Source organism: Macrotis lagotis, chromosome 5 (assembly GCF_037893015.1).
Source record: "Macrotis lagotis isolate mMagLag1 chromosome 5, bilby.v1.9.chrom.fasta, whole genome shotgun sequence".
NCBI lineage: Eukaryota > Metazoa > Chordata > Mammalia > Peramelemorphia > Peramelidae > Macrotis > Macrotis lagotis.
In genome coordinates, this window is record NC_133662.1 from 3,296,970 (window position 1) to 3,317,805 (window position 20,836).

A 20,836-nucleotide genomic window follows, 5' to 3' on the forward strand; every position below is an offset into this window, starting at 1 on the left:
GACCTTGCCTTCTCCATGAGGAGAGCTGCAGCAGAGGACTTCCAGCTGCCTCTAATGCCACTCCTCTTCTTAGCAATACGGGGATCACAGAGTAACCTTCCAGTATTCCCAAACTACACAGGGCTAAGTGTGGGAGAATCTGGCTCTCTTCTGAGTCCAGATCTCAAACTGTACTGGAAACTGTTCTGCTATCTCCTTAACATATCATAGGGATGGATCTAGTGCCAAGAAGACCAAGACAGGGCCCCTATTCTCATCCTAAAGTTGACTCTAAGCAAGATTGAAAGAAGTTCCTCCCTGCCTACCCAGGATTGATCAGGGCATCACTAGATGACTCACTGTAGTCTAATTAGGAAAATAAAACATGCCTTAAATAGGCTTATTTTTAGAATGGCAGCTCTTCTTTAATCCTCTACAAGGAACATTTGGTAAATGACTAATAGTTATACCAGACTTTGGGATTATAAAAACATTTACATTAATTATCTAATTTGATTCTTAAAGCAATTTTTTGAGGTATGTGTTGTAAATATTATCCCTGGGCAATATGTTCAACCTCATCTGATTCTCAGTAAAAATGGAAGAGGTTGAACTGGAAGATTTTCAATTCTAATATTCTATCATTTTATTCCCATTTTATAGAGGAGGAAACTAGTTCAGTAATTTACTGAGGGTCACACAACTAGTAAGTAACAGAACCAGACTATAGCTCTGTATCTAATCATCACTGATTCTGTTATGTTATCTCTAGATGTTTTCCAGTCTTTTCTTTAATCATTTAAGAATTTCCTAGGCAGCTAGGTGGCACAGTGGATAAAGCACCAGCCCTGGAGTCAGGAGTAGCTGGGTTCAAATCCGGTCTCAGACACTTAATAATTACCTAGCTGTGTGGCCTTGGGTAAAGAAAAAAAAAAGAATTTCCTAGTGTTGGGGACCCTCAACATTGGGAAGCAAGGAAAGAAGTAAAGCGTTTTGTGATTGAAGACTGAATAATAAATGAGGAGATGGGACTCTGACTAGATGGAAAAGAGTCTGATTTATTGAGCCATGCACAAGCTTATATATTGCAGAAATCACAAGGTCCCTTCTTTATCTAATCCCCTGAGCACATTGAGTACGCCCTTGTTCTCAGGCCATGCTGTATGTACTGGTATATCAAGTGCGTCATAACTGCATAACTGCTTATCTTCCAGGAACATTGTATGCTACAAAGTAACTACTTATGCTTCCTGGGATGGAGAATGGAACCAGGCAAAGAGCAGACTTCTTCCACCTGAGGGTTTATTCAGTCAACCATCATGGTCAGAGACCCACTCACCTGTGGTCCTCAACATCTCCCCCTTTCTTTTGTTGAGGCTTAAGGAGATACAGTTCTGTTCCAATGGAGCTCATGGCCTGGTTCCAGCAAAGGCAACATAGAGGAACAAAGCAACAGGCAAGGAGTACTAATATGATCAGAGGGATCAGAGGTGAAACAAGAGTATAAAGCCGATGCTTAGGAGTAATTTATTTCAAGGAATTTAAGATTCTCAACAATTTCATCATTGAAAGATACATAATTGATTTTTCCAATTATATTATCCAATGCTTGTATATCCAAAGTTACAGAACTATTTCCAAATGCTCCTAGCAAATTGTTTTCAACTTTATTGTAATCATAATCAGATGTATTATATTTTACTGGGGTAACACAAAGAGGTACATATCTATAATCACATTTCATATTTAATCTATGTTCTAACAGAACAAGTTCATTTCCTTCTACAGGCACTACTTCCTTCACTGTCAGTCAACACAAGGAGATCCCTATTAATTCTATCTTGTTGCTGTAATGCTTTAGATATATTTTATTTGCAATTCTATAACAAATTCAGCAGTTTTTGTCCCCACCTCAAAGATGTGATTGATACTGCTACTGAGGTGGCAGAAGCTAAAAGCAAAGCAAACCAAATAACTCCTAGAACAATACACAAAATGCACCTTTTACATCTTTCTCTTTATACTAGCTGAGTAAGGATGGAGCTTGATACTAACCTGATGTTTTAATGGGTAAGAGGGTAAAAGGAGTTTACATTAATATAATAGTTTGTTAGTAACTATATTAGTATATAGTTTGTTAGTAACTAAAGATTTATTTATACACTGAACAGTTTTACAATTCATATATGTGATATTCCATAGTTTCCCTGATTGTTTGTTTTAGGTGATGACATTCCCTACCAGGAACCCATAATTATTAGGGAGACACGCCATGATATTGTTCTGTGTTGTTTTGTTGGTGTATATGTGCTCCATATAATCATGATGAAGGATGATGTTACCAGTAGCAGTAAACATTTTCCAGATATGCTGTTAATATTTGTGGATTTGTGTAGTCCATATGGGTTTGACCCAACCCCTGCGTACAGAGCCATCATCCACCCAAGTCCTAATGAGTGTAGAAATCATGGAGTTTGTGCCATTTGCTTTATAACTCATTTCTTGCCATAACTCTCATATTCCTGGGCACAGGTGGAATGGCATTCGACTATTGGGGGGTATCTATTTTTCAATGTCCAAAATGCATTATTTATTTATTTTTCTTTTTAAAATTGTTTTTTAATTAAAGATATTATTTGAGTTTTACAATTGCCTCCTCCATCTTTCTTCCCTCTCCCCCCCCACCGAAAGCAATCTGTGAGTCTTTACTTTGTTTCCATGTTGTACATTGATCCAAATTGAGTGTGATGAGAGAGAAATCATATCCTTAAGGAAGAGATAAAGAAGTCTAAGAGGTAACAAGATCAGACAATAAGATATCTGGTTTTTTTCCCTAAATTAAAGGGAATAGTCCTTGAACTTTGTTCAAACTCCACGGCTCATCATCTGGATACAGATAGCACTCTCCTTTGCAGACAGACCAAAATTGTCCCTGATTGTTGCACTGATGGAATGAACAAGTCCTTCAGGGTTGAACATCACCCCCATGCAAAACGCATTATTTAAACGAAGTGTGGGTGGTAAATGACTAGTCCACATGTGATTGCTGATGGCATTAGGACTGTTCATAGTCAGATTAAAAGTAATGGTTGTGGGGCAGCTAGGTGGCACAGTGGATAGAGCACCGGCCCTGGAGTCAGGAGTACCTGGGTTCAAATCCGGCCTCAGACACTTAATAATTACCGAGCCGTGTGGCCTTGGGCAAGCCACTTAACCCCATTGCCTTGCAAAAACTAATATATATATAAAAGTACTGGTGTGTGGATCAATGTATACCATGGAAACAATATAAAGACTGACAAATTACTTTATGTGGGGGGTGGGGGGAGGGGAAGTAAGATTGGTGGGAATTATAAAACTCAAATAAAATATATATAATTAACAAAAAAGCAGTGGTGCCATAGGTTTTGAAGGTATGTCCTACCTGGAGTACATGAATTAACATTTAGTAAGGGAATACATGGATCAGGACCTGACCCAACTGGGGAAAAACATATTGGGGGACTGGTGAATAAACTTGTATAATTGAACTTAGTAGGGTCAGCTATAGTGATATTTTCTAAAGAGGGGCCAAATATGGACTCCAGCATCTTTGGGTCAATCATAACTATGGGTACTGAGGAATCTTCCCTTGTGACTGGGGATAGCCATGGAGGGTTACTCCAATAAACCCAATGGGTTTCTGTTATTTCTGTTCCCTGAGTCATCTTAGTCATTATTGGCAGGCATGTTTGATCACTTGTGTATTTTGGTCTCTTATGCCTCCTTGCAGAGTGTATTCTTCTCTGTCTCCACTGTAGCTTGTAGACCTTGGTACAGGTGAATAGCTTTCTGTGGGACCCATACTGCTGGTTCCTCTCCCTCAGGTTATTACTTTTCCTGGCCTATGCCAGGCATTAGTGGCCAGATTTTTCCATATGACATGTTTGTTCCTGGCACCCTTGGGATCCTTTTTTGATTTATAGGTTTGTTTCTTGTTCTCTATTCCTAGTTTTTTAACCCCGAAGTGATGTTCAGTTGAAGTAACTCCTGAAGCACATCACATGAAAGAAAATTGAAAGTATTCAACTTGTTGGTAGGGGTTATCCCCTTATCTCCCCCTTTCTTTTCTTTTTGGGAGGAGAGTTTTAATATTCCTATGCTTTCCTTAATTCAGCTACTTGTATTTTCAGATTACTTTGTACAGAGGACATAACATATTATAGAATTACCCAATGTGAAGAAACAATTACCATTTACTTAGCAAGTGCTTTTATAGCAAACTTTTCATCTTATGGGATTTATCACTTTTCCAATCAATTCAATACCAGATATTGCAAAAGTACCAGTCTAATGCAATTTTCAAATTACTGTAACGTCACTTAAACACATATCTCAATTTCATATATATTCCCTTTACTCCCTAGAATTTTGCAACACAGAAAAATTCTTGAGACCAGGTGTTGCTAAAAAATTCCTTTTATAATTACAAGATTCTCTTTATACTTTTCTTAAATTCCAAAAGTCATATTCAAAATAACCTTAAATCATTTTATTTTCAAAGCCCTAAAAGTTTGAAAATTCTTTTTATCTTTATCAATGCAATTCTAACTTCTCAATGCAGTGACAACCATTTCTTAATATTAGAACATTTTATGTTCTGGGAATTAGAGATTCCCATCAATTTGAGATATTAAAATAATATGTACTAATTCTTTACCTCTACTGTTTGTCATTACTTGCTCACCCCCAATTTTTTCCCAGATACTTGAACTATACCCCAATCATATTTCGAATCAGTGTAAAATACCACCTTCCTCTTGTTTACTAAGTTTGATTAAGAGCATAAAACTCACAGTTTATCTTGACAATAGTTTTGACAGACTCCCAGCCTCCACCAAGGTCATTCTGTCCCTATCTATTATAACATTTCCATTAATTCTTTTTCCTCCTATGACTCTGGAGGAGCCATAAAACATTAGAATAAAAAACCCAACCCCCCTTTTTTTAGAAAACTGTTTAATTCAATTTACATATTTCTTCATTTGAACTTTTAGCTTTTTATACTACCTTTTAAAAAAAATTTAAATCACCTCCCAAGGCTCCTAAAATCCCCAAATCAGTCCTTTTACTTATACAGTGTCAAACCTGTTTAACCCTTCTATCTATATGCTTTAACCAATTTCCATACTTTCAAAAAACCCAATTGTCTCTATATGCCTTTTCATTATTCCTTGCATTATTGCATTATTCCTATTATTTTCCATTAGCTCTTATGATTTTAGTATATGCCTCTATATGATTCCACTTTCACAAAACATCTTCCATTCAAAGGCTTTAATATTTAACACTTCTAGATTTTAACTGGTATAACTAGTAAGAAGGCAAACAGCCACTTAAAAAAAATTCTCACAGCCTAATTAGAATATCACGTGTCCCCTTCTTCAGACAGAATAAACACATAACTTCTCCTATAGGGGAACAGGTCCAAAATCTTTCCTGTTCTTAGATCCCCAGTATTCTATTAATCTTTGTAATAGCTAACATCAAAATCTATACTAATAAACTCTTGAAGCTATAATGTTACAAAATTATTCTGATAAGAAATTAACTACTTAATCCCCTTTTTTCTGGCATTTCTTTGTAACCAAATTATATACCTTAAAATATACCTGATTCTCTTGTCTTTCCAGAATTTACAATCCCCAAAATTTCTCAAATTAAGATAGCATGTCTTTCTATGATTTTTTAATTGACATATTTAGTTATATATGCTATCTTTTTCTGATTCTTTTAACTCCAAAAAATTCCTTTTTTAGTACTTATAGTACTAAATCTTTATGAAATAATTCTCACTATTATAAATTAGTCCTTCTTCTTAATAAATTCTGTTTCAGTTAACTTCAAGGTTGAAAGATAAGAGCCAGAATTGTAAGCTGGCAAGCAGCAGAGAGGGGGAAGGGTAGGGGGAAGCATTCTGGTAGCACAGAATCACAGCCAAGAAGTAGGGGAAAAGAAAAAGTCAACAGTATTTAATCATTTTCTATATTTTCCCTTTTCCTGTCTTGTGTAGTCATCACAGCTGCTTGAAAAATGTAAGAACCTACATCCATGCTCCTTCTAACATATTCATCAAGGTCTGAATCCTTTGAAAGGGTGAGAAAAGCATGCTTATAATCAGTTGTGCAGTTGCTCTAAAGTCAATTATTTGATTATCATATCTCATAGAGGGCCTATTCCTATAGACCTCTCAATGGTTTCTAGTAGCCAAGAAACAAAATCTGTAAAACATTCTTTTTTTTATTTTTTTTAATTTATTTTTTAATTCTCATTTTGTACAAATTTTTTTACATTAATAAAATATTCTTGTTTACAAGTAAACAAAATATCCCTCCCCCCATGAATATAGATAGACTTGCTTAGGCGAAAAAAGTAAAGGGGAGAGAAAAAAAATTAAAATTTAAAAAAATAACAGTAATAATTGTAGGTATGGCCAGGTGGCGCAATGGACGAAGCACCAGCCCTGGAGCCACGAGCACCCAAGTCCATATCCAGCCTGGTAAACCCAATAATCACCCAGCCATGTGACATGCAAGCCACCCGATCCCCACTGCCCTACAAAAACCAAAAAGAAGAAAAAAAAAGACCCAAAATAAAATAAAATAGTAATAATAGTAGGGGTGGCTGGGTGGCAGACAGAGCATTGTCCCTTGAGCCAAGAGCACCTGGGTCCGAATCTGGCCCCAGACACCCAAAGATCACCCTTCTATGTGGCCCCAGGCAGGCCACCCAGCCCCACTTGCCCTGCACCCTCCCCCAAATAATAATAACAAAAAATGTGCTTCGGTCTTTGTTCCAACACCAACAACTCTGTCATGGGTGGATCACATTCTTTATGATAAGTCCATCACAAAAGTTACTTCCATATTTTTCCAACGTTGCCGTTGCTGACTGCGACTCTCTCCTTTCTTATTTCTCCACTACCATGTACTATATTTTCTCTCTCCTTTCACTCTGACTCTGCTGTAGGGTCGCTGAGTGGCGCAGCAGACAGAAACCCAGCTCTGGGGCCAAAAGGCCCCGAGCCCCCATACCACCCCTTAGGCCCAGAATCCACCTGGCCCTATGGTCCTGGGCAGGCCATCCAATCCCAGCCCCTTGCAAGAAGTAAAAAAGAAAATGTGTTATATCTGACCACTCTCCCCCCATGGTCCATCCTCTCCTCCTTTATTCACATCTCCACCCCTTCCCCCTGCTCCCCCCTCCTTCTTACTCCAGATGTCTATACCCCATTGAGTATATTTGCTGTTTCCTCTCCTAGCCATCTCTGATGAGAGCAAAGGTTCCCTCATTCCCCCTTGCCACCCCCTTCCATATCATTGAAATAGCTCATTGTAATAAAAAAAATCTTATTATGTGAAATATCTTGGACTATTCCCCCTCTCCTTTTTCTTTCTCCCATTACATTTCCCTTTTTTTCTATTGACTCCATTTTTACACCATATTTTATCTTCGAATTCAGCTTTCTCCTGTGCTTCAACTATAAAAGCTCCCTCTACCTGCTCTATTAACTGAGATGGTTCATATGAATATTATCAGTATCATTTTTCTATACATGCAGTTCATCCTCATTAAGTCCCTCATATTTCCCCCCTCTCCTCCAATCTCCATGCTTCACCTGAGTCCTGTATCTGAAGATCAAACCTTCTGTTCAGCTCTGGCCATTCCAAAAGGAACATTTGAAATTCCCCTGGTTCATTGAAAGTCCATCTTTTTCCCTGGAAGAGGACATTCAGCCTTGCTGGGTAGTTCATTCTTGGCTGCATTCTAAGCTCTTTTGCCTTCTGGTATATTGTATTTCAAGCCCTATGAGCTTCCAATGTAGTTGCTGCTAAGTCCTGTGTGATCCTGACTGCAGCTCCACGATATTTGAACTGTGTCCTTCTGGCTGCTTGTAATATTTTCTCTTTGACTTGGGAGTTCTGGAACTTGGCTATAATATTCCTAGGGATTAGTTTTTTGGGATCTCTTTCTCAGGGGGATCAGTGGATTCTCTCCATTTCTATTTTTGCCCTCTGCTTCTAGAATATCAGGGCAATTCTCCTGTAGTAATTCTTTGAAAATGATGTCAAGGCTCTTTTCCTGATCATGACTTTCAGGTATTCCAATAATTTTTAAATTATCTTTCCTAAGTCTGTTTTCCATATCAGTTGTTTTTTCAATGAGATATTTCACATTTTCTTCTAATTTTTCATTTTTTTGGTTTTGAAGTATTCCTAATTTCTGGTAAATTCATCAGTCTCCCTGAATTCTATTCTTTGTCTGAAGGATTTGTTTTCCTTAGAGAGTTTTCTTATCTCTTTTTCCATCTGGCCAATTTTGCTTTTTAAAGCATTCTTCTCCTCAATAACTTTTTGAACTGTTTTATCCATTTGACCTAAGCTGGTTTTTAGCATGCTATTTTCTTCAGCATTATTTTGGATTTCCTTGACTAAGCTGCTGACTTCATTTTCATGTTTTTCCTGCATCTCTCTCCTTTCTTTTCCCAGTTTTTCTTCCAACTCCCTCATTTGATTTTCAAAGTCTTTTTTGAGCTCTGTCATAGCCTGAGCCCAATTTCTGTTTTTCTTGGAGTCTTTAGATGCAGGAGCTTGTGCTTCCTCATCTTCAGACTGAGTATTTTGATCCTTCTTGGGCTCATATGCAAAATATTTCTCAATGGTGTTCTTCCTGTTTCTCTGCTTGCTCATTTTCCCAGCCTGGGCCTGGTTTGGGGTGCTTCCTGAGCTTTTGGGACACTCCCACAAGGGTCTCAGTGTGTGAGGCTCTGTCCTCCCTCCTGGTCTGTGAATGACCATAAGCACCCTTCTCTGCCACGGGTCTGAGGTGGGGTGGCCCTGCTGTTCTATGGGGGGGCCTAGACTGGGATCAGGATCTGAATGTGGTCAGAGCCCCAGAGTCCGGTTCCAGGGGCAGAGGACTAAGCTCACAGTTTCTCTTCACTCACCTCCCTCAGCTCAATGGGCTCATGCCCTGGGGGCTCCTGCTTACCGGCTCTGCCTGCTTCTGTTTCTGGGTCTGGGCTGCAGAAAGACCAAGCTGCTCCCTGTGTGCCCTGAGGGCTGGGCTCCACGTGCTCGCTCTGGCAGAGGTCCCCCCACCGTTCCCCCACTTTGTGCCCGGTGCTTCCCAGGGTGCAGCTCAGGAGACTCCCCCGCTGCTGTGAGCCCGGCTCCCAGCGCCCTGGGGCTGCCTCTGGGAGGCTCTGGCAGGCCACCCCTCTGGCGGGCCGCCCCTCCAACCCTGGGTAGCAGAGCCTTTCTGCTCTTTTCCAGGTTACCTTGAGTAGGAGAACTGCCTCACTGGGTCCTTTTGTGGGTTCTGTCTCTCGATAGTTTAGTTAGAGTCCTTAGTTTATGAGTTTTTATCAGAGAGCTCCTAAGACTCGATCCCTTCATGTTGCCATCTTGGCCCCGCCTGTAAAACATTCTGAACTATTTTTTTATAATTATCACTAATGATTATTTCTTATGTTTAGGAGTAACTATTGCCTTCCAGGCAGCCAAAGCATATTTCCCAATGATCTGATAAACTTAGAAAATATAACCAAAACTAAAAAAAGTAACATTTAACCCACTTAACAGTAACTATTTCGATTATACACACACACACACACACACACACACACTCACGAGTTTAGACACTAACACAAACACAGAAACAACCCTAATGTGAAAAGATTTCAAATTTATCAAAGTGAGATTGTTGGACACCCTGGCTGGCACCAAAATCTCAAAATATAGAAACATTTTTCCACCTCTCCAGGCCAGTGGAGAGATGTAAAATGTCCTCTTGGTGTTTAAATATACACATAGATACATAGACACACATATATTTATATTCTTAACCAACTCACCACTAGACTTATTAATCAATCTGCCCATAGGGGCATCTGTTCTCTATTTTGTCTTGGCTTTTCCACAAGGAGTGTGGGGAGCAGCGTCACAACAGAGGAGCAGTGGGACAAATAAGCTGTCTCTTTGTCACTTGTGCCTTCTCTTTTAGCCTTTTTATCTGACTCTGAGGCCACTTCTCTTGACTCCCCTCCTCTTCTTACCTGCGTCCCTGCATCGAACCTACAGACTTCTCTACAATGTGCAGGGTCCACTAGGCATTGTTTTATAACATTATATAATTGGAAACAATGAACAGGGAAATTGTCAGCTCCTACTGACAAGAAATATTCTGTGAGCTGTTCCCCAATCATCTTCCACTTTTCTGGGTTCAAAGTTCTCTCCTTGGGTAGCCAGGGGGATGTGATCTCTTTCAAATCAAGGAAGTCTTTTATCTGATTTCTTGTGACTATAAGTTCTTGGTGGTTCATTAATTTCAAAAGGACTTTCTCATGCATGTCCTGGCCGGGCTGCTTAGTTTGAATTTGCCCCATATTTGTTACTAATTTGCTTGGGAGGAAAGTGAAAGTAACTGTAAAGCGGATCATCTTGAGATTCCCAGTCATCGTCCAGAACAAGGGGGACCTTCAGCCGAAACTAAGGTGGGCTTGCAACACCCCCTTAGCCTGCTATCCATGTTCTCAGGGCTCCACATTGGGCGCCAGGATGTTGGGGGCCCCACCAACCTGCAGTGGAAGGAGGAAAGAGTTAGAGTTACATGACTGAAGCTGAATAATAAATGAAGAGATGGGACTCTGACAAGATGGAAAAGAGAGTCTGATTTATTGAGCCGTGCACAAGCTTATATATTGCAGAAATCACAAGGTCCCTTCTTTATCTAATCCCCTGAGCACACTGAGTATGCCCTTGTTCTCAGACTGTGCTGTGTGCCCTGGCATATCGAGTGCGTTATAACTGCATAACCGTTTATCTTCCAGGAAATTGTATGCTACAAAGAAACTCCTTAAGCTTCTTGGGATGGAGAACGGAACCAGGCAAAGAGCAGACTTCTTCCACCCGAGGGTTTATTTAACTATCATGGTCAGAGACCCACTCACCTGTGGTCCTCAACACTTAGGAAATAAAAATCAAGCTCTTTGTCCTTTGGTTTGTAGACTCTGTTCTGTTCCATTTTTCTTGAAAATCATAGCATTTGCCCTTATGCAATTGTATGGTACATTTTCTATTTCCCATGATCTTTCACACATCACTGATAGTGACTCAACAATCACATCTTTTGATTCTTTTGTGCCCTAGGATACAGGTTTTCTGGGTCAGGTAGCTTGAACTCTCCTAGAGCAACTAGGTAGACCTTTACTGTATTGATCTGTCCCATTTAAATATTTATACTATCCAGTCAAAATTGGGCCTTCACTGTTGCCCACCAATTCTGTGCTCTTTGCTCTTTGCTCTTTTTATATCACCCCACTGTTACTTTCAACCCTTTTCTTCTCAGTCAACTATGCTATTCCTTCCCCCTCTCACTAGAGGACCAGACTACATTATTCACTGGAAAAAAAATTGAGGCCATCTGTCTTGAATTCCCTTTTCTCTCAATTCATATTACAGATCTCCTTATTATCTCTCTTCCCTGCTCCCTATCTTGGTTTCAGAGAATGAGGTTGTTATTCTCCACAACATCCTCTCTGTTTATAATCTTTATCTCATCCCTATCTTTTCTAGGAGCCTACCTTTTTCCTTTTCTCTGATTTGCAGTAGCCTCTTATCCACTGACCTCCCTCACTGCTGCTTAAAAACATTTCTACAATGCCAACATCCTTGAAAAACCTTCACTTGACCCTAGCTGTCATTCTATATCTCTATTTTCATTGTCAAATTTCTGGCATTACCCTGTTGTATCTGGCTGCCGTCCCCACAATTGGGCCAAAATGACTTTTTGAAATATATTTTATTATATTTTATTTTTTTAAGTTTTGAGTTACAAGTTATACTTTCTTTTCTCCTGTACTCCCTCCTTGAGATAGGGTGTGCAACCATGTTAAAATATACATGAACCAAAAAAAAAATGAAAGAAGCAAAGAAAGTGAAAAATAATATACTTTAGTATATATATATATATATATATATATATTCAAATGGCATCAATTATTTTTCTGGAGATGGAGATTTTTTATGATGAGTCCTTTGGAACTGTCTTGGATCATTTTATTTCTGAGAATAGTTGTCAGTTATGGTTATTCATTGTATAATATTGCTGGCACTATTATAAAGCTCTCGTGGTTCTGTCCACTTCACTCTGCATCATTTCATGTTCCATGTGACTTTTTTCCAGTATATTTTATTTATTTTGTTATATGTTTCCCAATTAAATGTAAAATATTTTTAAAATGTTTTTAAAATGTTTTAAAAATTTTTGAGTCCAAATTTTCTTCTTCCTTCCTGGTCCTCCCTGCTTCTTGAGAAGGGAAGTAATGAAAAATATATATATATATTTTAAGAAAGATTTTATTTATTTTGATTTTACAATTTTTCCCCATTCTTGCTTCCCTCCCCCCACCCCCATGGAAGGTATTGTTATTCTTTACATTGGTTCCATGTTATACACTGATCTCAGTTGAATGTGATGACAGAGAAATCATATCCTTAAAGGAAGAAAAACAAAGTATAAGATAGTGAAATTATATAATAATATAACTTTTTTTTCTAATTTGACAGTAATAGTCTGGTCTTTGTTCAAAGTCCATAATTCTTTCTCTGGCTACAGATGGTATTCTCCATTGCAGATAGCCCAAAATTGTCCCTGGCTGTTGCATTGCAGGGATGAGCAAGTCCATCAAGGTTGATCATCACCCCCATGTTGCTGATCAGGTGTACAATGTTTTTCTGGTTCTGCTCATCTTGCTCAGCATCAGTTCATGAAAATCCTTCCAAGCTTTCCTAAATTCCCATCCCTTCTGGTTTCTAATAGAACAATAGTGTTCCATGACATACATATACAACAGTTTGTTAAGCCATTCCCCAATTGAAGGACATTTACTTAATTTCCAGTTTTTTTGCCATCTCAGACAGGGTTGCTATAAATACAAAATTTATTTCCATATTAGCTGTTGCAAAAGAAAAAACAGGCACTCTTCCCCTCCCTCAGAAAAATGAAGTAAAAAAAGTATGCTACAGTTTGCATTCAAGTTCATTAATTCTTTCTCTTGAGGTAGATAGTATTTTTTCACCATAAATCTTTCAGAATTGTCTTGTATGATAGTAAGTCATTCAAGTTGATCACTGTGACATTATTGTTACTCATTTCACCTTGCATCAGTTCATATACGCCTTTTTAGTTTTTCTGAAACCATTCTGCTTGTTATTTCATATAACACAATAGTATTCCATCACAATCATATCCTGCAACCTGTTCAGCCATTCTCTCATTGATGGGCATCCCCCAAATTTCCAATTTTTTGTCATCACAAGACTACCATAAATACTTTTGTACAAATAGATCCTTTCCCCTTTGATCTCTTTGGGATAGTAGTAGTGTATTGCTGGGTCAAAAGGTATGCACAATTTTAATAGTCCTTTGGGACTATTAAATAGTCCCACCAGTTGCAAATTGTTCTCCATAATAGCTGAACCAGTTCATAACTTCACCAATGGTATATTAGTGTTCCAATTTTTTCATGTCCCTTCCTGAATTTCTCATTTCCCTTATCTGATATCTTCATCTGATAGATATGAAGTGGTATCTCAATTATTTTTATTTACATTTCTCTAATAAGTATTGATTTAGAACATTTTTATAAATTATTTATTTTTTCCAATTCCATGTAAAGATAGTTTTCAACATTCATCCTTTTGCAAAGTTTTGAATTCTGCATTTTTCTATCACCCTCTCTTCTCTTCCTGTTGCCCAGGAAGCAATCTAAGTTGTACACATACACTCGTGTTTAACATATTTCTATATTAGTCATGTTGTTAAAAAAGAATTAGAACTAAGGGGAAAAATTCATGAAAAATAAAAAAAAACATAAAAAGGTTTTTTTAAAAATGAACATAGTATTCTCTGCTCTGCATTCAGAATCCAAAATTTTTCCCCTCTGAATATGTATGACATTTTTCTAACAGGTCTCTCAGGATTGTCCTTGGTCACTGAACTGCTGAGAGAAACTGTTCATCATAGTCAATCAGCTTACCATGTTGCTGTTAATGTGTACAATATTTAGAGTATATTTTGATGTTATTATGATATTTAATTTCTTTTGAAAGTTGCCTGATGAAATAACTATCTTCTTTTGCATTAAATCCAATGACTTTTTCTCTACCTATATCCTTTTTGACTTTCTCTCTCTCTCTCTCTCTCTCTCTCTCTCTCTCTCTCTCTCATTTACTACTTCTGATCATTTCCTCTTTTTTCTTTTCCCTTTGTGCTACTGCTCTCTTCTGATATTTCCTCCCTATCTGACACATCCTCCTCATTCACCTTTGTAGGATAATCATCTATGTGCAATTCCTTAAGTGGCACTGGGAACTTTCCTCTTATATTTATATTCTTCCTTGTCAGTCTTATCAGTTCCCATGAATTTATCTATCAGTTCCATGAAGAGAACTCCCATATCCACACAGGCAATCTATATCTCCTGATCTATATTCCAATGTTTCTGCCAGCCTTCTAGACACCTGTACCTAGATGTCCAATGGGCATCTGAAACTCGCTCTAGGATCATGTTCAAAATAAAATTTATTTTCCTCCCAAACCACATGTCCTCCTAATTTCCCTTTTTCTACCAAGGATATGACTATTATTCTAAATTGTTCTAAATTCTCAATCTTAGAGTTATGCTTAGAGCACAAGTTTGACCAGCTCACATCTCTTGTGTTCAAGAAGCTATCATGGATCCTCACAATCTCAAGAATAATATAGAAGTTCCTCTGGCATTTAAAACCCTTCATCATTTGGCTTCAGCTCATCTTTCCAACTTGATTACAAATGCCTTCTCTTCACTGTGTGGTGATCTAATTGGTTTACATTCTGTCCCTCCTATCTAACATTCCCTCCCTCTTTTTTTTTTTTGCACATCTGCATCTTGACTGGATACTAGTCCCTATGCCTGGAATGCTGTCTTTTCTTACCTTTGCATCTTGGAACATTTATATTCCTTTTAGGTTCAGTTTAAGGGGCTTTTTCCTTTGAGGTCTTTTCTGATTCTCCTTTCCCCAATTAACTTTGCATTTATTTTTGTATGTATCCTATTTTTACTTACTTGTGCTTGTTGTTTCCTTCCTCTCCCTTTAAATAAAATATAAGGTTTTTGAGGACAGTGACTGTCTTACTTTTGGCACCTTGTTTGGCACACGGTAGGCCCTTAATAAATGCATTTTGAATGGTTACCATCTCGCAGTTAGTTTATTTTGGATATCAATTCCTTATTAGCTATTTTTATTCTCTACAATTTAAACATTATTTTCTTTGCAGAGAAAACAGAAGCAAATTTGTGGAACACTAGCTTATTTCCTCATTCACTCTGAATTATCTTCTTTCAACTTTTCTTCCCTATTATACAAAAAAGTTAATTTATCTCGGCCTGTTTCTCTGTATTTATAAAATGGGGATAATACCCTCACAATTCTTAGGGTGGTCATAAGAACAGCTGACTCTAAACTGCATGTTTCTGTGATAAATGAGATCATATATATCATACTTTTTTCAGTGACATAAAGATTAGGTATTCTAAACATTAAGTATTTGCTGTGTGTCAGATTTGGTGCTGTGTCTTATGAATAGTTTTGATTTGGTGTTATTATGATCTCCATTTAGCTGTTGAGGAAACTGAGGCAGACAGAGGTTAAGTGACTTCCCCAGGGTCTGAGGCCAAATTTTAACTCAGATTTTCCTAACTCCAGGTTTAGCACTCCATCCACTGTACTGTGGATTATCTATGGAGAGACTGTATTCATTTTCTTTCTGTCTTTCTTTCTTTCTTTCTTTCTTTCTTTCTTTCTTTCTTTCTTTCTTTCTTTCTTTCTTTCTTTCTTTCTTTCTTTCTTTCTTTCTTTCTTAGCAAGGCAATGGGGTTAAGTGATTTGCCCAAAGTCACACAGCTAGATAAGTATTGAGTGTCCTGGAGTCAAATTTGAACTCGGGTCCTCCTGACTCCAGGGTGGGTGCTCTGCACCACCCAACTGCCCCAACTGCATTCATTTTCACTGCAAGGGCTTATAGGAGACTTAATTGCACAGTTGGTTGAATGAAAAGGCAGAGTACTCCTTGGAACAAATATAAAGATTTTCAAATGTAATTTATACTAAATACATCTTAGAGATGAATTCTTTCTAAGCAGATTAATGAAATTTTAATAGAAGTGAGAAAATAGTCAATATATAGTTTTTTGCTTTGCACTCGACTTTTCAAGGTCTCAGCATATAAACAGAAAAAAAATTAAGCTTTGATTACATCAATGCCTGGAAACATAACTGCAGAAAAAAACTTTAATCTTCACCATGTAGCATCAGATTTAGGAAGAGGTTAGTGAATGGTAATAATAGTAATAATAATAATAGGTACGATTTTTAGAGAGCCTTAAGGTTTGCAAAGCACTTGATCCTGGGAGATAGGCACTATTATCATTCTCATTTTCCAGAAGGGGAAATTGAGGCCAAGATAGGTCTAGTATTATCTCAGACAAGTCTTATTGATGCCACATTCAGCTATTCAGTTCATGAATAGTGATGATAATTTATATCCAAACACTTAAAAAAATTTTTTTTGGTGAAATCGTTATTTATCCTTATTGTAGTATAGGACATCAGAAGGAAGCAGAAAACCAGACCAGGTGTGTTCAGAACACACCTGGAGTAGTAGAGTCAATTTGGGGCATCTCCTTTTAGCAAGGACATTGATAAGTTAGAGGAGATTAATCAGGATGCCCTGTGATAAGAGGTTGGAGAAATTCAGGATGTATTATCTGTAGAGAGTGCTTTGGAAGGATGGGGAGGAGGGGATGACATAGCAGCTGTCTTCAAGGTTTTGAAAGGCTGTTATGTCATTATTCAGGAATTAGACTTCTTATTTGGGCTTGGTGAAAAGAAGTTTTTTTTTTAATTAATGAAAGCCATCCCAGTCTTTGGAGATAGTAAGTTTTTTCTCTCAGAAGTGGTCAGCTCTGGATGACTATTTAGCAGATATGACATTTTAAGGATTCCTTTTTAGCTGTGGGTTGGTCACATGACCTCCAAGGTCCCTGTGAACCTTCAAAGTCTGATTCTGTTTTCAGAGGCTGAACATTAATTAAGCATCATTTTCCACATTATACTACCATATGAAGTTTCAACACTGACAAAGTACATTAGAGTTGAGAAAGATCTGTCTTTACAGAATTTTAATATAATATTTTCATTCAGCTAGCCTGTGGAAGATCCCTTTACTCAATCTAAATTTGGGACTTAAAGGACTGAGTGATTCTATGAATATTATTTTAATGTTATGTAAAATCCACTGTGGATTGCTACTGCTCCTTTTTCCAGGTAGCCCTCCACAAGGTCTTTCTGTCACAGAGCTGATGGAGACAGTTAATGGAGTTTCCAAGATGAGCATTGCACATGAAATTGTGGTGAACCAGGATTTCCATATGGAAGAGATGGCCTTATCTCCAGATAGGTAGATGTTTCTTCTCAAAGTTCATTCATTTTTCTCTCCCTGCACAGATACATCTAGAAAACAGGCTCTTTTTGACTAAATTCAAAGTTTATCTCATAGCTTGAACTTAAATTTTATTCAAATAGAAAAAGATATCCTTAGTCCTTGTGTGTAATTATTGGTATTGAAGTGTTGAAGAACTATTAACCAAGGTCAAATTAATGTGGGAGTTTGCATAATTCCAGTTACTAGTTAATAGTTCATGTAGATTTTAGATCTTCTCAAACAGACCCTGAGGAAGTAGACTCTAGCAGTTTTACATTCCTTTTTTAATTGACTGGCACTTTTTTAAAAGAATATTTTTCCAAAGATGATGTTGCCAACTGTACTTACAATCTAACATTCCAGTCGAACACTTTGTCTCATAAATGACTTTAAAATAGTAATCCTGTATATCAGAATGGCCATATACATCCAGTTCCCAGACTCCTAAGAATCCCAGAAGACTAGTATTTTGGGCCCTTCCTGTAGTTTTACAATGCAAATAAAACTTAATGAGCATTAATTCCATAGTCAGATTTTTTTTTCAGTTTTCCCATTTGATAGCAAAACATTAGCAAATTTGTAGATCTCTTCATTTTGCCTCCCTCTTGACCCTGACAGTACCGCCCAGATTAGAGTTAATGTAGGTCACAATGGACATATGTGAGAGAAGGTGTGCCAAACCCAATTCCCTTTAGGGCACTAAGACTTTGTTGAAATTTCCAGACTGGCACCTGCATCACTCTTTGTACCCTTACCCTCATCACCTTCACTGTCCCTGGAGTTCCAAGTCAACCTTAGGACTGGGCAATTGCTTCTTACAGTCAGCAAATAGCTCAGCTGAGGAAGTGAGCTGCTAGAGGAGAGGGAAGGGCTCTGACTTGGAATTCTAGGGAAAACTATGGGTGTTGACTGTGGTGGAGGGGAGAAGGAAGTCAAAACAAAATGGTGACTCCAGGTTTTCATTTGTGTTTTGTTAGTTCCTCAACTAGAGTATGTGGATAATATAATAATTATTAATAATAATCACAGTATTATATTGTTATATTATATTATATTGTTATATATAATATAATATTATTAAATAACAATAATCTTAATAATGTTGAGTGAGAAAATGTTAAAAATTGAATGGATTATTCCATTAATTAAATTAATTAAAAATTGGAATGATTCTGATCATATTTGTGGGTTTCTAAAAAGAGAACAAACAAATCCATACATCAAAAGAGAACCCTTTCAGTTATCTTCACTTGAAACACTTCTATCCTTTAAGAATTCTACCTGAGGAACTGTGCCTTCATAGCTTGGCCATATTAGTGACTGTCTACGTGTAAAAGTCTGTTTTTAGATCTTGGGTTTATGTCCATCACCAGAAATAGATATGACTTCCCAGTACAGACCACATCCTTTTTTTTTATGTATTAGTCCCCTAAACAAAGGTCAGGACATTCAAGCCCTTTAGCTGTCAGAGTTCCTGGAGAGAACTGTTGACTTTTTTACTTTTATCTACAGTCCTTAGCAGAAGGTTTGGCCCTTACTCTTCATGACTCTGTGGACCATACTGTCCATGGGGTTTTCTTGACAAAGATAGTAGGGTAGTTTGCCATTTCTATCTCCAGTGAATTAGGCAACCATAGGTTCAGTGATTTACTTGGGCTGTACAGCTAGGCAAAGCATCTCAGGCCAACTTTGGATTCAGGTCATCCTGATTCCAGGATCAGCATGCTCACTATTCACTGAGCCATCTAGCTGCCTCAAACTATGACCATGGCACACACAGTATTTAAGTTTTGGCTGACTGAGTGATGAAAAAGTTTGAAGTTATTCATTTGTCCTCTACTAGTCTGGAAAGCAAGATAAAGGAGACAATGCACAATGCTTTCTGGGACCATCTTCGAGAGCAGCTGTCTGCTACTCCTCCAGATTACACTTATGTTCTGCAACTTCTGAAAGAAATCAAAGAGGTGAGCTATTGTGAGGATGGTGCTGGGTCATCTCCTGGGATGGCTCAAGTTTGGGGATGGAATCCCCAGTCCAGCATACTCCCCATTTAATATAAAGTGAAAGGGATTGTCCTAGGTTCTTTAGTTGGAAACAAAGATGCGAACTTGACCTTTACAATTTAGTAGTATGTTTTAAGACAAGTATGTCACTATCCACAGCACCATCATAAATTCCAGAAGAGACTACCAGAGAACATGCTAGAGCTTTCAGAGGTAGCAGAAAGAGCAGCCAGTTAGGAAAATTAGGAAAAACCTTTGAGCAAAGCATGTGTAAATACCATTGCCATAGCATAAAGATAGTTCTCCAAGGTTTCCAGATCTCACCTTCAGTGGAAGGTGAGCCCCTCTGTAGACTGTCTCTCTTCTGTTTGCATTTTGTATAGCTCTTTACTTATCTACTTCACTAGAGAGTTCTAAGGATTGTCCTGGTACATAGGTTTTTGAACAAAACCATAACATCAGGGAGGTGATGCTATGACATACATGTGAATTGGATTTGAGTGAGGGGGTGCTATGCAATGTCAGCAGACTCACTTTCATCTCTGAAATCATCTGGATCCAGTGCCCAGAAATGGATCAGGTTGATTGGAGATGGCCTGGATGTGAGGCGGTCAGGGTTAAGTGACTTGTCCGAGGTCACACAGCTAGGTAAGTATTAAGTGTCTGGGGCCAAATTTGAACTCAGGTTCTTCTGACTTCAGGACTAGTGCTTTATCCACTGTGCCATCTAGCTACCTTAGGCACATAAGACATTTTTGCTAGATGCTTGCTGGCAACTGACAGGAACTGCTATAGAGTTCTTACCCTGTAGTCTGGGATCATGTTTATATATTTTTATCTATCTATCTATCTATCTATCTATCTATCTATCTATTTATTTATTTATTTTAGATTTTTGCAAGGCAAACGGGGTTAAGTGGCTTGCCCAAGGCCACACAGCTAGGTAATTATTAAGTGTCTGAGACTGGATTTGAACCCAGGTACTCCTGACTCCAAGGCCAGTGCTTTATCCACTATGCCACCTAGCCGCCCCTATATATTTTTTAATAACTATGTTTGAATAACTGTGTTTCAATGTTCAATTGGTTTCCTCTGAAATCCTGTGTGTTTTGCTTTATGCATTTGAAATTGCATATAGCCCTTGAGGGCTTCACAAGGGGTTAACAAGTCCTGTTCAAAATATTATCTGTTTTAGAGAAAGCCCAGGGCCCAAGATTCCTGGGCATCCACTAGACATCAAAAGGATTGGTCTTAACTAAAGACTGATGGCTCTGTGGAGAAGTTTTGCT

At 38.0% G+C, this 20,836-nt stretch overlaps 1 protein-coding gene across 4 annotated transcripts in view; it reads left to right on the forward strand.

The window, feature by feature from the left end:
• The window catches only part of TCP11 (t-complex 11), an 84,301-nt gene that overhangs the window by 48,603 nt on the left and 14,862 nt on the right, over positions 1–20,836 (forward strand). For 3 of the 4 annotated variants that reach the window (XM_074236490.1, XM_074236488.1, XM_074236489.1), the window contains 2 exons: positions 17,388–17,520; positions 19,388–19,508. The exons of the other annotated variant lie outside the window; for it this stretch is intronic. In XM_074236490.1, coding sequence (XP_074092591.1) covers positions 17,388–17,520; positions 19,388–19,508 — 254 coding nt within the window. The remainder of the gene's footprint in view (positions 1–17,387; positions 17,521–19,387; positions 19,509–20,836) is intronic. 4 annotated transcript variants of the gene reach the window in all.